Source organism: Stegodyphus dumicola, chromosome 9 (genome assembly GCF_044657685.1).
Source record: "Stegodyphus dumicola isolate Sdum_Otavi_A_Nest chromosome 9, ASM4465768v1".
NCBI lineage: Eukaryota > Metazoa > Arthropoda > Arachnida > Araneae > Eresidae > Stegodyphus > Stegodyphus dumicola.
In genome coordinates, this window is record NC_140776.1 from 10,237,904 (window position 1) to 10,252,312 (window position 14,409).

A 14,409-nucleotide genomic window follows, 5' to 3' on the forward strand; every position below is an offset into this window, starting at 1 on the left:
TGTATATTTGCATATTGCTATCCCATGACTTTTGTCACTTCAGTGTATTTAGATCATCAAATGGATCTTTAAGAGTATTAAAGGTCCATGGACGGCTGAATTCTTGTTATATACATAACATCTCGTTTATGTAATTAGCCTGCTTCTGCATTTATTACTGAAAATTAAAATTTATAATTACAATGGTGTTAATTATTTCACCATTTACTTATTTTGTAGAGATTTTAAATGACATCAGAAATTTTTAGAAACATCTCTAGCAATTATTTAGGCTTTAGCTTTTCAAGAATCCTTTTTGAGGTCATTCTTATATTTGCTTCATAAATAAAAACACCATATTTTTATATAATTTCCTTTTATTTATGAAAATGTAAAAGTCTACATATGATAACTAATGTGAACTTATGAATCATCTAAAGTCTTGAATTTAATATCACAGCTTTATTTTTCCAGTGATAATATCTAAATACACTTCCTTTGTTAGTGGTACGCAAGTCTTTTTATTGAAGAAAAACAGTGGATCAGCTATTTTTTCTGGATTGAAACCATCCTTCTGAAGAGTCACTTTTCTGAGCTTATAAGTGCCTAATAAATAAACATAAGAGTTATTATAAATGATTTCAGACACATAATATTTTATATTTAAAACTCAGTAAAATTACTGAATACAAGCTCTTATGATGGACTTTACTGTCCAGCAAAGTTATCTGCCTCTGTATATGGATACATATTTTATTTGTAAAAAATCTTTGTGGAAATGTTCTTTTATAAACAAACAGTAATTCTGTGCTTAGTGAGTTTAAAAAGCAAATTTTTAAAACGGTAAATAAGTCAGATGTACCAGGCAATAAATTTTAAGGTATAAATATTATTACTTATTAAATGTATAATATAAAACTGAAAAATGTACACTTTTTGGAATAACTTAATTTTTGATAAATTAATATCATTTCAAAATGTAAATTTTAGAATAATAAGAAGGCCAGAGAAAGGAATATTCTAATTACAACCACTTCATATTAATTTAATTACTGATTATTCTAAACCAGAAAAGTTTGCCTATTGATCTACTTTCACTTTAGCTTTAGAATACACACAGTGCTTAAATTGCGCGAGCTCTAGATAAGATGAGCTCCGGTACTTCTTTTTATAAACCTGAACCACAATTTCAAGGGAAAAAATTTAGAATTCCTAAAATTTTAGTTTAACAATAAGCAGACTTTGCAATACTCTATTACCCTAGAAATATAAACTCAGGAGAAGTCCCCTCACTCACATGCGGAAACTTTTCCCTTTAAGAAGGCAACAAATTTGGGGGAGTTTGTTTAAGAACACGTAAATTTCTCGCCATGCCATTGTATCTAGTGTATTGTTATCGATGGTTACAGTTAGTTATCCTCACAGGAAGGAAAATTTGTCTTCTTAAATGTGCGTTAAGTGACAGCGAGCATAATAAGAGTGAAATACTGAGATAAACTGCTCAAGCATTTCCTATACATCGTCTTCCCACAGTATCCACTAATGTAACCAAATACGGGGGTGAAAAGCGTAACCAGCAACTTTACATTCATCCTTAGAAGTCAGATCCAGGACTCATTTTACCACTGACACACATGTGCTTGATGGCTATAATTATATCAGCAGAGAGCTGCGATCAAAGAGAATGTTCTCTCTCACCAAGATTTTCCTCATTTTTTTTTATTCCACCCACTCATACTCTCACGCCCTCATTCTGTTTCGCCCTGTTTTTAGCATTATCTGAATTTTCATCAGCTATATTTTAAGCATGTTTAATTTTTGTGATGATAAAAAGAGCTTTTTTCCCCCTATGATCAGAGCTTAAATTGGGCTGGAACTCACCGGATCCTGGCTCCGGTGCTTCTTAGCTTTTGTAATAAATTATAATTCTAGCCGGAGCACACCAGAGCCCTGAATAAGAAGGCTGCGGCACTTCTTTTATGTAACTGAATAACAATTTTAGTAGAAATTTTTAAAAATTGCTTATTAAATTTTAATTTATCTCTACATTTTATTTAATTTTAATTACTTTAATCTTTAATTATTTCAATAAATAATATTTAATTAATTATACAATAATTATTGATTAAATAGCAATTTATCAACATTAACTGAATAACTATTAATTAATTTGATAATAATTAACTATTTAATTTTAAAATTATTAATGAGTTTAATAGTCATTTTATTTATTTATTTACTCTTGTTCCTCTTTGCTGACAGTCTTCCATATGGCTATGGCACTTCTAATTTTAGAAATTAAGCTCTGACTACACAGATTATCAAATATTATTAGATGTATGTTTTAAGGTACATCATACTTTAAAGTAGTATTTTCTTTCAAAATCCATTCTTATTTAATTAATCAACTTTTCTGATGAAATTTCAGACATTAATTTTACTTTCAGCCCTTTTCTACTCCTTATTGTACCTAAGTATAAGGTACAATAAGCAGCCATTTACTACTATTCCTTACTGTACTTCAGTTTCAGCCATTTTCTGCTCTTTATAGTACCTACCTACAATAAAGTTTAAAAAAGTACCGTCTTTTCTGAAACATCCACTTTGGTATCAATATTTTTAGTTAATAACATACAAAGGAAATAAAAGAGAAGATTATTGACCTGTGACTGTTGGTACAGAAATATAAAAGCAGTTTGGAGGTGACTAAAAATGACTTAAAAAAAAGGAAATGAAATATTTTTTGCATTTACCCATTCAATAAATTTAAAACTTCCTTCAAAAATTGTCTAATTTTTATATAAGAAATTTTAAGATAATTGCACTTTTAAACAAAATAGAGTGTATATTTCCTAATATAAAACAAGAAGTAAGATTTTGCTGCAAAATGTCAGCTAAAATTGAAAGCCAGTATGCAAATTGAATTTAAAATCACCCTATAATTCTAGCTATATGTAAAGCGGTGCATATAGGATCTATCAATTTGAGTTATTAACACTGCTGGAGTGCATACAAACATGTGTGACATACCTATAGCAGTTGAGAACTAACAGACACACAATTATTGTAACATAAATTGTAGCTGATGCAGCTGCAAACTGCGACAATGAAAGCCTTAATTAGGCTCTTTCACAGATGCTCGATGGTTACTGCAGTGAAACAATTCACACTGGCAGAATTGTGAGCAGGGATTTAAACAGGGACATGCAACGGAAAACAAAACTATGATTCTATTTCGACACTACTCCATAGGACAAGGTGAGATGTATCACAGAAGACTTCCCACATCGTCTTCCACAGTGTACCAAGTAGAATGAGGATAGTTAGGAAACACCATTTTGAAGGTGCAACAATGCCTGTATTATACGCTGCTGTGTATACTGTTATTTCGTAGAGTTATTAGGTTTATTTTATGCTGGAGACGTGAAAAGTGAGCAATGCCCTCGCCGGGATTCCAACCTGGATCTCTCAAATATGTGCTAAGTATGCTACTGTTACATCACTTAGGCATGCTGGAGGCAGAGAGAAAATACCTTATATACTCACACTTTTAAAGGAAGACTGGGGATTACGGGACCCAACTTTCAAATCCTTTTGGTGAAGAATTATTAACCACCAATTTTTAATTTGGGCGCCACTGTAGATTAGATTTTTTAAAAAAAAACAGAAGATGTAAGGAATATGCAATGCCTTTACCAGGACTCGAACCTAGACCTTTCAAATACCTGCAATTGTGCTATCATTACACCATGAAGGCATGCTGAAAGGAGAGAGAAAATAACTTATAATTTCACAATCATATACTACAAGCACTCACCATCTTTATGTTGTTAATTAAATTCGGGAGATCCATTATTTGCCACCCTATTATATAATGAAAAGTAAGAATTATTAGTCTTCTCATTTAGCTAGATATTTTTTCGAACAGTGGACACTATTTTGTCTTTTTTTGACATTGGCCACTCCTAAGGCTAGAAGTGGTGGCCATTTTAGTGTGGAAGCACCTAATAGGTGGCCACTGTTACCTCCTATGAAGGGACAGACAGTTACAAACACGCCTTCTGCGGTATTTGAACACGGGCCCTTCCATATCATAGTCGGCTCCCCTAACCACTATACCATCTAGACAGTGCTTAACTAGATATATCAGCCTGGCATTTCACCTTCAGCTTTTATTTAAAAAATAAAACTGTAATACAGCTATAAAATGAATGGGCACTTTTAAATACAAGGTGTGTTTGAAAAGTTTGGTGATTGGTCTCATAATTAAAAAAAAAACTGCGCCGGTTAGGATCTTGCACTCACGCAGACACAGTGAGAGAAATGTCATCTAGAGACATCTAAAGGCCATTTTATGACAGATAAGAGAAAGCGCATGCTATGAGCAGTTTAACACAGTCAGTGTGACAAGGAGCAATGCATAAACATAAAGTTTTGCTTCAAGTTAGACAAAACGGCGACGGAGACACATGACAGTTTAGTGAAAGTTTACGGTCAGGAAATCTGCTCCATGACAATGCCCGGCTGCACACTGCGATCTGTGTAACCCAATTCCTCGACAGGCACTAGGTTCCAGTTTTGGATCACCCTCCATATTCTCCAGATCTGGCTCCCGTGGACTTCTTCCTGTTTCCCCACCTCAAAGGAGTTCTGAAAGGCCAACACTTTTCCGACATTACTGAGATCCAACACGTGTGACAATGGTGCTTTGAGCCATACCGAAAGAAGCGTTTGCAGACAGTTTCCAACAATTGTACACCCGATGTCAAAAGTGTATTGTTGCTAATGGCAAATACTTTGAAGGCCAGTAAAGCTATTTTGCTTGTTTCCCTTTTTTTATGGTAAAATTCACTGAACTTTTCAAACACACCTTGTATACATCATTTAGGGCAACAAGGAGGCGAACTTAACATATTTTTGTTTTCAGTAGTTGTAACCATTTTTAATGAATTGCAATATTTTTCTCATGTCAACTACGTTTTCATTGTTTGAATTAAAATGCAATTCTTTACATACACACATGCATGCACACGCACACGCATGCATGCACATGCACACACACACACACACACACAAAAGATTTTATATTACGCCCAAAGAGATTTCTTTTTTAACATTTTGTGTGTTACCTTTATTTATTAAATATCATGTTCTTCACACTTAAACCATAAAATTCAATTCAACAGCAATATCACAAAATAATTCTAAATTGAGCATATCTTTAGAATTTCCGATACACAGTTTCACGCACTGGAGATAAAAATGTTTTTTCTGTAACAACATTGCCATTACTCGCTTTGAAATCCTTGAGCTTGTTAATCAGAAATTTGTTAAAATTTTACAAAATATGAAATCGGTAATCAAAAAAATTCCAAATGCCCATATTTTCAGTAAGATTATGTCATTCAAAATTATATGGATCTAGGTACCGTCGTTTTATCACAATGCGAGAAACATATATACATTTATGCAGATTCTTCATTATTTAATTTCTTCAAATATAATACAGAGCAACAACATTTTGTGACAACAGTTTGAAAAGTAATACAGCCTTTTAAAGATTTCAATGCAAAATGCCAAAACTAAAATATTAGTCTCTTTAGGGACAAAGCTCCTTTGGACTAAAAATGTAGGAAAAAATAAATTTAAAAATTCCATTTTTAATGCGAAAATTCGTAAGTTGAACTTCGCTTCTCCTCCAGACAATGTTTGTCCAATTCCTTGGAATTGTATACTTGAGAACGTTCTTGATTCTCTAAGAATTCCTTGAATCCAATTGAAGCTTTTCTAAACCTAGTAAAAAAAAAAAAAAAAAAAAAAAAAAACAGATGACTAACTGATACGGAGTGTTTCCTTCGAGAAGATCACATAGAGTCCCTTTGCAGTGAATGTTCTTAGAGATAATACAGTAGAGTCCTGCGAACTCGACATAATGTGGACTGAGAAACCGCCAAGTTTCCGAAAAGTAGAGTTTTACAGAATAAAAGGTGGTTCTTTTTCAGAACTCTTTCATGCATACAATATTATTTTTATAAAAGAAAAAAAATACTATGGAGATATATGAATTTTTTAAAAACTGAATTTCTCAAGTTTAAAGAATTCTACTTCTGGAGAAAAGTTAACATTAATTTTACATAGTTCATCTACGGAAAGTTTTAATGCCAATTGACGCAGCTCAATATAATCAAAATTTTAATATACATTTCTTTTGTTATTTGGAGACAAAAAGGTAAAGTTTACGTTTTGCAACACATCAGTTAGCAATATTTTTTATATTATTTGCCAAGCAAGTGCATTAATTTTAGTTTCAGTAATTATTATGGAAATTATATAATAAATATTATTAATTCTATATGCAATTCAGAATGTTGGTTCAAAATTTTCATCATGTGCATTCATACATCATTATTATGAATACATACGATGAAAAGAATTACAAAATGAATGCATATGATGAAAGGAATTAAAATATACATGTGCACCATTCAGAAACTTTTCTAGTTCCTGAATGCTGCATATGTATGCTTTCATAAGGTAATTTTCATATGAATTACCTTACCTTAAGTGTTCCTTTAAAGACCGTGATTAATAATATTAAACCACTCGTTGATTTCAGGATCAAAAGAGTACAGCTCTCTCTCTTTTTTTTTGGAAAACTGTTTAAATGTATATAAATCGTGTAATTTATTTCAAATGCAAATTGACTATATCTACCTGTGGTTTCTAAATTACTGCAGATTCGGATGAAGAGAGGCACAGCATATGATGGTAAAGATTTACCAATGTGTTGGTAAAGAGCATCCAGATCAATGTCTTTTAAGTCAATCTGAATAGCTGCCATGCCAGCACGGCCTTCAACATCTGAAAAAAAAATATTAATTTTTAAGTGATGAGAGATTTAAGAGATTATTCACAGATGAGAAAAAAATACTCAACTATTATCTGAATTAAAACCCGTCACTGCTTCAGTTATAAATTCACTTTTGTTTCTTTAGTTTCTTTTATTTATACATTTATTTCTACTTTTCGTTCTTTCCCCCCTCTTTTATATTAATAAATAAAATTTTGCTTTTCACAAATTAGTACAAATAATATTATAGTATATATATCCATTTTATAAGGTATTTTCTCACTCCTTTTTATATACCTTCGTTGTGCAATTGGAAGCGCATTCGACACAATCGTGAGTTCAAATCCTGGTGAAAGCAATGCAGATTTCTTCAGTTTCTTTGCTTCGAAAAATTCTTAAAAAAAAAAAAAAAAAAGACTCTAGAGTGGCGACTGAATTAAAAATGTGGTGGATGATAATTCGTCACCACGAAGAATTGGCGACTGGGTCCCCTCATTCCCAGTCACGGTTTAAAAGGGGGATTATACAGGTATTTTCTTACTCCTTTCTGCATGTCTTCATGGTGCAAATGGAAGAACGCTTGATGTGTATTTGGGAAGTCTGAAGTTTGAATGATGGCGAGGGCACTGCACATTTTTCATATTCCTTTATCGATATAACAGAATGACTCTACAGCTTTTCACTGCACAAATTTAGGTAAGTATCAATTAGCTAAGCCATTTTACAAAGACACCAAAATATTATGCCCCCACAGCTATTGTTTAACACTGAAAATCGTTATAACAACACATAGCTTTTCTTTGCTTAAGAAACCCCTTTTGATAATATTTTTACAGTTTAACACTAATGTCTTTGATGAACTTTGTAAATGATGATGAAATGAATATAAATGAGGATTTGGTGAACTTTTAAATGGCAATAGAACAATACTGGGGATTTTGATTTGATAGTTTTTGACTGTATTTCTGTTTTAATCTTTTAACTGTATTTTTGTTTGTCTGTGTTGGGTATGCTGTGTTAACCATAAGGCCGATTATTATCGGTCAGGAGCAGCACACTTGTATATTACATTACATTATTAATGTCTTTCTGTCTTGTTAATGAGGCAGTATCGAAATTTAAAAGTACACTATAAATTTCTAATTTGCACTCAGAGATATAATCTAAATAATATTTTTGAGTGTTTCTTTAATAATCTAGATTAATCTTCATTTCAGGGTACGAAAAAGGTTTTGATGATTGTTGGCGATATTTGGACATTATTGGAGACATGTTTTTTCTCTTTCAATATTGAACTTAGCTAATATATTTTACTAATTATCGATTTTATTAATTGTCACCAAATTTATATTACAATTATCATCCAACTTACGTAACACTCGACTTGTGTAATTTCACAGTTACGTATAAGTGCGCAAAAAATGGAATATTCAAACTGAACACACTAATCAGAAATAAAGACTCCATATCTTCTTTTTCTGGACCCACACCATTTTCCATCGAAACAAATATCACACATTTAGTTCAATAACATAAGTGTTTGAAGTTCTTTTTTTTTTTTTTTCTTTTTTTCTTTTTTCTTTCTTTTTTTTTTTTATAGATCTGAAACACAAACTGAATGTGCTGGTAGTCTAAACCTAAAAAATGACCAATAACTTTAAAAAAAAATTTAAATTATCGAGATGGGCAAATAATTTCGGTCTGCTTTGGCAGTGGCTATATTAAGCATAAAGTTCACATTGTTGAAAGTATAAAAGGCATGATAATGTTGCAGGGCACAATCATTACTAATAAGAAGCTGGATATGGTTTCAAAGATGGTGAAAATGTTGTCTTATTGAACTGAGAATATGACAAAGAAATGGATACCATTAAGTTTTCTGATTACTCAGAAGAAGGCTAGACTTTAAATAAAAATTTACAAAAGAAGGAGGGCATGACAGACATAGAATAGATCCGAAAGATTCAGACAACAAATTAAAAAGTTTCCAGAAGTATGTTTTTTACCTACAAAGGCAAAAAAATTATTTACTGTCACATACTGCAACAGGGTTCGTACATATTTCTGCACAAGGAAATTAAGTACTTTTAAGGACCATTAATGAAAAAAATTAAGGACCTATGAGCAAGTGGGAACTGAATAAATTCAATTAAAAATATTATACCTATGCCTGAACGTGAGTAGTATGCATTATTACTAACCATGAATTAATTAACATAATTATTAGTAAGTTTGAGAATAAAATAAACTTCATGCAGTTTATCAAGTAGCATTAAATATTTTACACTTATAATAGTTGGATATATTTGAAAGAAGATAAGTGACATTTACATTTTACTAATAGTTAGCTTTATGTTGATTTTTTTTTTTTTTTTTTTTTTTTTTATGTCTCATTTTGTCACATACTTGGTCAGTCTACAGGTTTAGTAAATAGCAGGAAGATTTTATGTCAAATGGCATTAAGTTAAAATGAGAAGTAAGATTATAATCAGCATGATTCACAACAACTGACTGAATGTCCCTTTGCCGCTTGTCTAGAAAGAGACCTGCTGATTGGAACAAACCTGAAAAGCCTGATGTAGGCACGGTTGGCAAGTGTTGAAAGTTAATCAGGCTCTGCTTAATGCAGTTAATGTCATAGCTTTATGTAGAGTTCCAGGGGTTGTAACTCAGTTAATATACTTTAAGGTTCTAATAAGCCATTAAAGCACCAAAGGTGACAAGTTGTTTTATACATATATTATTTGAAGTCTCAATAGATGCAAAGAATAAGTTTTACTTGAATTTTTACATTTTTGTTTTTTATCTATTGACCACAGTGAGTATTAATGAAAGGCTTTAATATGAAGAGATAATTTTTAAGGGTAAGTAGTTAGTTATAAACAATTAAATTAGCTAATTAGATAACCTTAATCATTATGGATTTACATGGCCAGTATTAAATTTTATTTTTTTAACAATATTTGTTAAAAAAAAGGCCCTATTAAAATCAAAATCTAATAAAATTTTGCAGTATAAAATGCATGTAATTTATGACACTGATTCTTAAGCAATATTAGGATAATTACACATTAAAAGCTGCAAAACATTTATGTTTTGTAACAACAATACTGAACAAAATATTTATCCCTCATTTTAATTTAAAGCCTATAAGGTATTTCTCCCACCTTCTTGGTGAGCCTTCATGCAGTGGTTTGCACATTCAGCCGGTATTCCAGAGGTCAGCAGTTCGATTCCTGGCGAAGGCATTGTTAATTTTTCATCTTTCCTGCTTTCAAAAATACCTAATGTCTCTACAGTGGCGCCTGAACTAAAAGGGTGTTGGATGATGGTTCTCCACACCAGGATTTGGCAATTGGATCCCCTAAAAACCCCAGTCGCCCTTTAAAAGGGGCAGTATTTCACCCACCTTCTTGGCGAGCCTTCATGGTGCAGTGGTTTGCACACTGGGCCAGTATTCCAGGGGTCCGTGATTCGATTCCCGGCGAAGGTGTTGTTAAGTTTTATCTTTCCTGCTTTCAAAAATACCTAATGTCTCTACAAGCCTTTCCAAACATTTTGGCTAGTTTCTATTGATTTCCTTCTCTTTAAGCATCTTTTCTGGCAATAATTTAAAAATTTTCTCAATATGTAAACCAGTGTTCTCACTAGTTTCTGTGTGCTTTATTTCCTAGCTTGTCAACCTCTCCACAATGTACGTATGAGGGTTACTTGATCTGGTAAAAGTTAAATAGTCCCAACCCCCCTCCCCCAACAGACGTGAAGCAAATTATCACTGTGTCTGAAAGTAACTACAATATCAGACAAAGGTTTAAATAATCCTCTTATTTAGAAGAACTTAGAACATAAAGGCATGTTCTGATGCAATAAAGTCAATTACAGCTCACGGTGACGTAATTAAACAAGAACAGTCAAATTCAAACTAAAAATGTATACTAGTGGTCAAAGATTATACAATTTAATTTTAATTTAATCTGGCTCAGTAACTCTATCATATGAAGAAACAGAAATGGGAAGTTATAGTAAAGGCTGAAATCATAAACAATTGGGTAATTTACATAATAATAACTGCACATATCTTTGAAGAATAATTTTCTTTATGTGTTCAGTTTCTTTCTTCAACATGTTTCCTTTTAATTTTAGAATTTTTGGATTTAATTATGGATTTCTGTTATTCTAAAAAAGTGGCTAATTTTATTTCTTTAGTAATATGAACATTCAGAAGAAATATGAAATATATATGGTATAGGCCGGTTACAGAGTTGGTGTGGCAGAATTTTTAGAATTTAGCGACACACAGAACAACAAAATCTAGAAATGGCAAAACTTTTAGAATTTAGAGCAGGCATTGGAAGCAGAATTTAGAAAAGCACTAGGCAGCAGAATTTAGGATCCACAGAGAGCGCATCAGATGGGAAAATGCCTAGCACCAGCTCTGTGTACGATGAATTTAGACATATTAGATGAATCTTTTAAATTGTAAGTTTTCAATTTCTTTATTAATAAAAAAACTTCTTTCTATAATGCTTGCCCAAGTGATAAGATTAGAAGCATTTTTGATATTTTCCATGCTTGTGTTTAGTGAAAAGTAGAGAAAATAAAGGGAAGATAAACATGTTAAGAAAAACGATTCTAGTATCAGGAGTAAAACATTCAAATATTATGTTTCCATTGTTCTTCCAGGCATTCTCCAAAAAGTAAGAAATTCATCGCAAACTTTCTGTAAAATACATCCATTACGTGTTGATACCATGGAGACATTTTTCATTTTGTCACATATTTCTCGAATCTTCTAGAATAGTGAGTCTATAAATCTTGCGTTCAAATTCTTCTAAACTTTCCATGCTGCAATGTCTAAAATACTAAAGAAAAATTATCCCAACCAATTCTGTAACAGCAAAAAGCCAGAAATATTTTGGAAAAAAAGGGAAGGAAAAAGTGTAAAATTAATTTTATAGAGAAAACTGATGCATATTCTGAGAATTTCGAATAATCCGAGAGAATAACATGGGATAAACGCTTACTATGAAAAAATTAAAAAGAAGACATTTTTAATTAATTACATAACTAATTTTGCTTTTACTAAGAGCTGTTTCGTAAATTCTTTATAGCATTATACTTTGTTTATTTTTCAGATTCAAAATATTCTATAATAAGTTAACAAAATGAAACTTTATAATATGACAGCGAAAAATAAAAATGTTTTTTAATGTTATTTTTTAAATATAATTCTAACATATTACCATTATTTTAATGAAATTTATCAATGTTATGATGTTTTAAAAAAATTGCAGAAAAATTCTCAGACCTCGGAATTAAAAATTTTCTACAGAAACTTATCTTAAAATCACTAAAATATTGACAAGTTGTCAAATTTAGAACCGTTTAATAAAAGAATTCACAACCCCAAAAGCAAAAAGTTGTTCAAGAGCTCTTTATTAGAAAAAATGAATTTTTAAATGCTTATTTTTCACTTCTTGCTTAGAAACTCGAGTATCGCATCATTTATATTAGAAATAGAAATAAATTATAACCCATAAACCCATTCAAAAGATAACCATATACATCAGTGAATCACCAAAAATATTCCTCCAAAATGCTAATTCACACTCAAAATGGCAGTCGTAAAAACAGAGAGAAATTTCAGATGATTAAAATTAAGGACTTTCAACTGATTTTGACCAAAATTAAAGACTTTAAGGGCCAAAAATCAATTAAAAAAAATTTAAGGATTTTTAAGGACTCTTAAGGACCGTACGAACCCTGGGAGAATGCCAAAGAAGAAAAATCTATGCCTGGCTTCAATTCTAGGATCTTTTTTTTTTTTTTTTTTTCTTCTTTTTTTGCCAAGCTCATGGATGCTATTCATGGAGTTTACTAATGATGAACTTATTTAGTTTAATTCCAAAGAAAACTATATGCCAGTTGAGCCACAAAGCAGCATGAACGTTCAAACGTCGCCGTGCCTACAGAGTACACAATATTACCTTTGCCTGTGTTATTAAGTTTTCATTATTTGCTTGTTGTGGTAAGTAATAAAATACTGTGGAAATTTGAAAAAAGGCGTGGTGAAGATTCTCCGACGTTTTGGAAAAAATATGATGTTAGTCAGTTTTAACAAGTTATGATAAGAATAATCTATTAGAAGAAAATTTCTTTTTTGAGAAGAAATGGTTGAGGTAGCATGCACACCAGATCTATGCATCGTATGGAAGATGCAAATTAATTAGTTGTATCACAAAGAAGATGCACATATAATGATTAGATTAATTTCCGAAATAAAATAGTTGTAGACGAAGAAAGGAATAACAAGGAAGAAGAGAAATCATCGGACAAAAATAATTTGCTAAAGTTAAAAAGCAAATTTGAGAAGCAGTCGAATGTTGTTGTAAAACAAAGCAGCGGGGGGAAGACATTTCTGACTGAACCATACGGGTAAACAGAATTTCTGATAAAAAAAACTATTATGAGTTGCAATGAATCATCCAAATGAGTAACAATTACTCATCTGTCATTTTTTTTGTTAAAGATATCGTTTATATTTCTTTTATTTACGCTAATTAATTTTAAAAAGGTTATGTGCTGATTTAGTAAAATGTTGTGTATACACACACACACACACACACACACACACACACACACACACACACAAAAAAAAAAAAAAAAAAAAAAAAAAAAAAAAAAAAAAAACAGTGCATGTTATATTAAATAAAAGTCTAATTTATAAAAATATTATCAAGACTAAGTAACTGACTTAGCACGTCGGAATAAATTTATGACAGGACCTATGGAGAATGGGCCTCATCATTAAGTGGAACCCATTTCGCATGTTATTTTAGTTTTCTGTATCTAAAGCACCTTATCTATTCATAATAAAAAAACAGAAAATGAAATATAAGTCAGCAATTTTTTCATTAATTTTGTTTAAGGTACTTCAGGTATGAAATTTTATTTTTAAATGCGTAGTGGTAGTACTGATGCTGGTTAAAATATCAGTAGTAATCACCTTGAAAAGGGGTTTTCAAATGCGATAAAATTGCGCTCCTCATAAACAGATGTTGTTGCGACAATAGGCGAAGAATGAGACCTTTTATCTACCATCTATTTTATAAATAACACTGTTGAATGTAGTTTTGAGTTAATAATTTAAAAAGCCATTTTATATAAATTTCTTTATTACTTTATCCCATGAGTTTCATAAATAAAATAAGTTTCAACTTCAACTTCACATCAACTTCTGGTGTAGTGGGTTGACTACAAAACTGTAACTCTACTTTTCGTATTTCTTCATTAAAAATAACATCGTCAAGTGCCCACCCAAGAGCTATGTTGGAACAATAACAAAATTTTAAGGCAAAATAGTTTTTTTTTTTAAAGTATTTAATTCACTTTAAAAAGAAAAAAAAAAAAAAAAAAAAAAAAAAAAAAAAAAAAAAAAACAATTTTGATTAAAATTTGTCATTGTTAGCAGCTTTAGGATTTTTTATTAGTCACACAGACCAAGAATATTGCACTAGCTAAAAAATTAACTTTTTTTTTGCTTCTTAGTGCATTCAATGGTGTAACTTTTGTTCTAAAAA

General features: G+C 31.2%; 1 protein-coding gene across 1 annotated transcript in view; it reads right to left on the bottom strand.

The window, feature by feature from the left end:
* Nucleotides 1-338: 338 nt before the first annotated feature.
* Nucleotides 339-14,409, bottom strand: part of LOC118182649 (long-chain fatty acid transport protein 4-like) — an 84,214-nt gene continuing 70,143 nt past the window's right edge. Inside the window, exons 11-12 of the mRNA XM_085823195.1 lie at nucleotides 6,694-6,840; nucleotides 339-585 (exon numbers count right to left, since the gene is read on the bottom strand). Coding sequence (XP_085679321.1) covers nucleotides 434-585; nucleotides 6,694-6,840 — 299 coding nt within the window. The 3' untranslated portion in view covers nucleotides 339-433. The remainder of the gene's footprint in view (nucleotides 586-6,693; nucleotides 6,841-14,409) is intronic.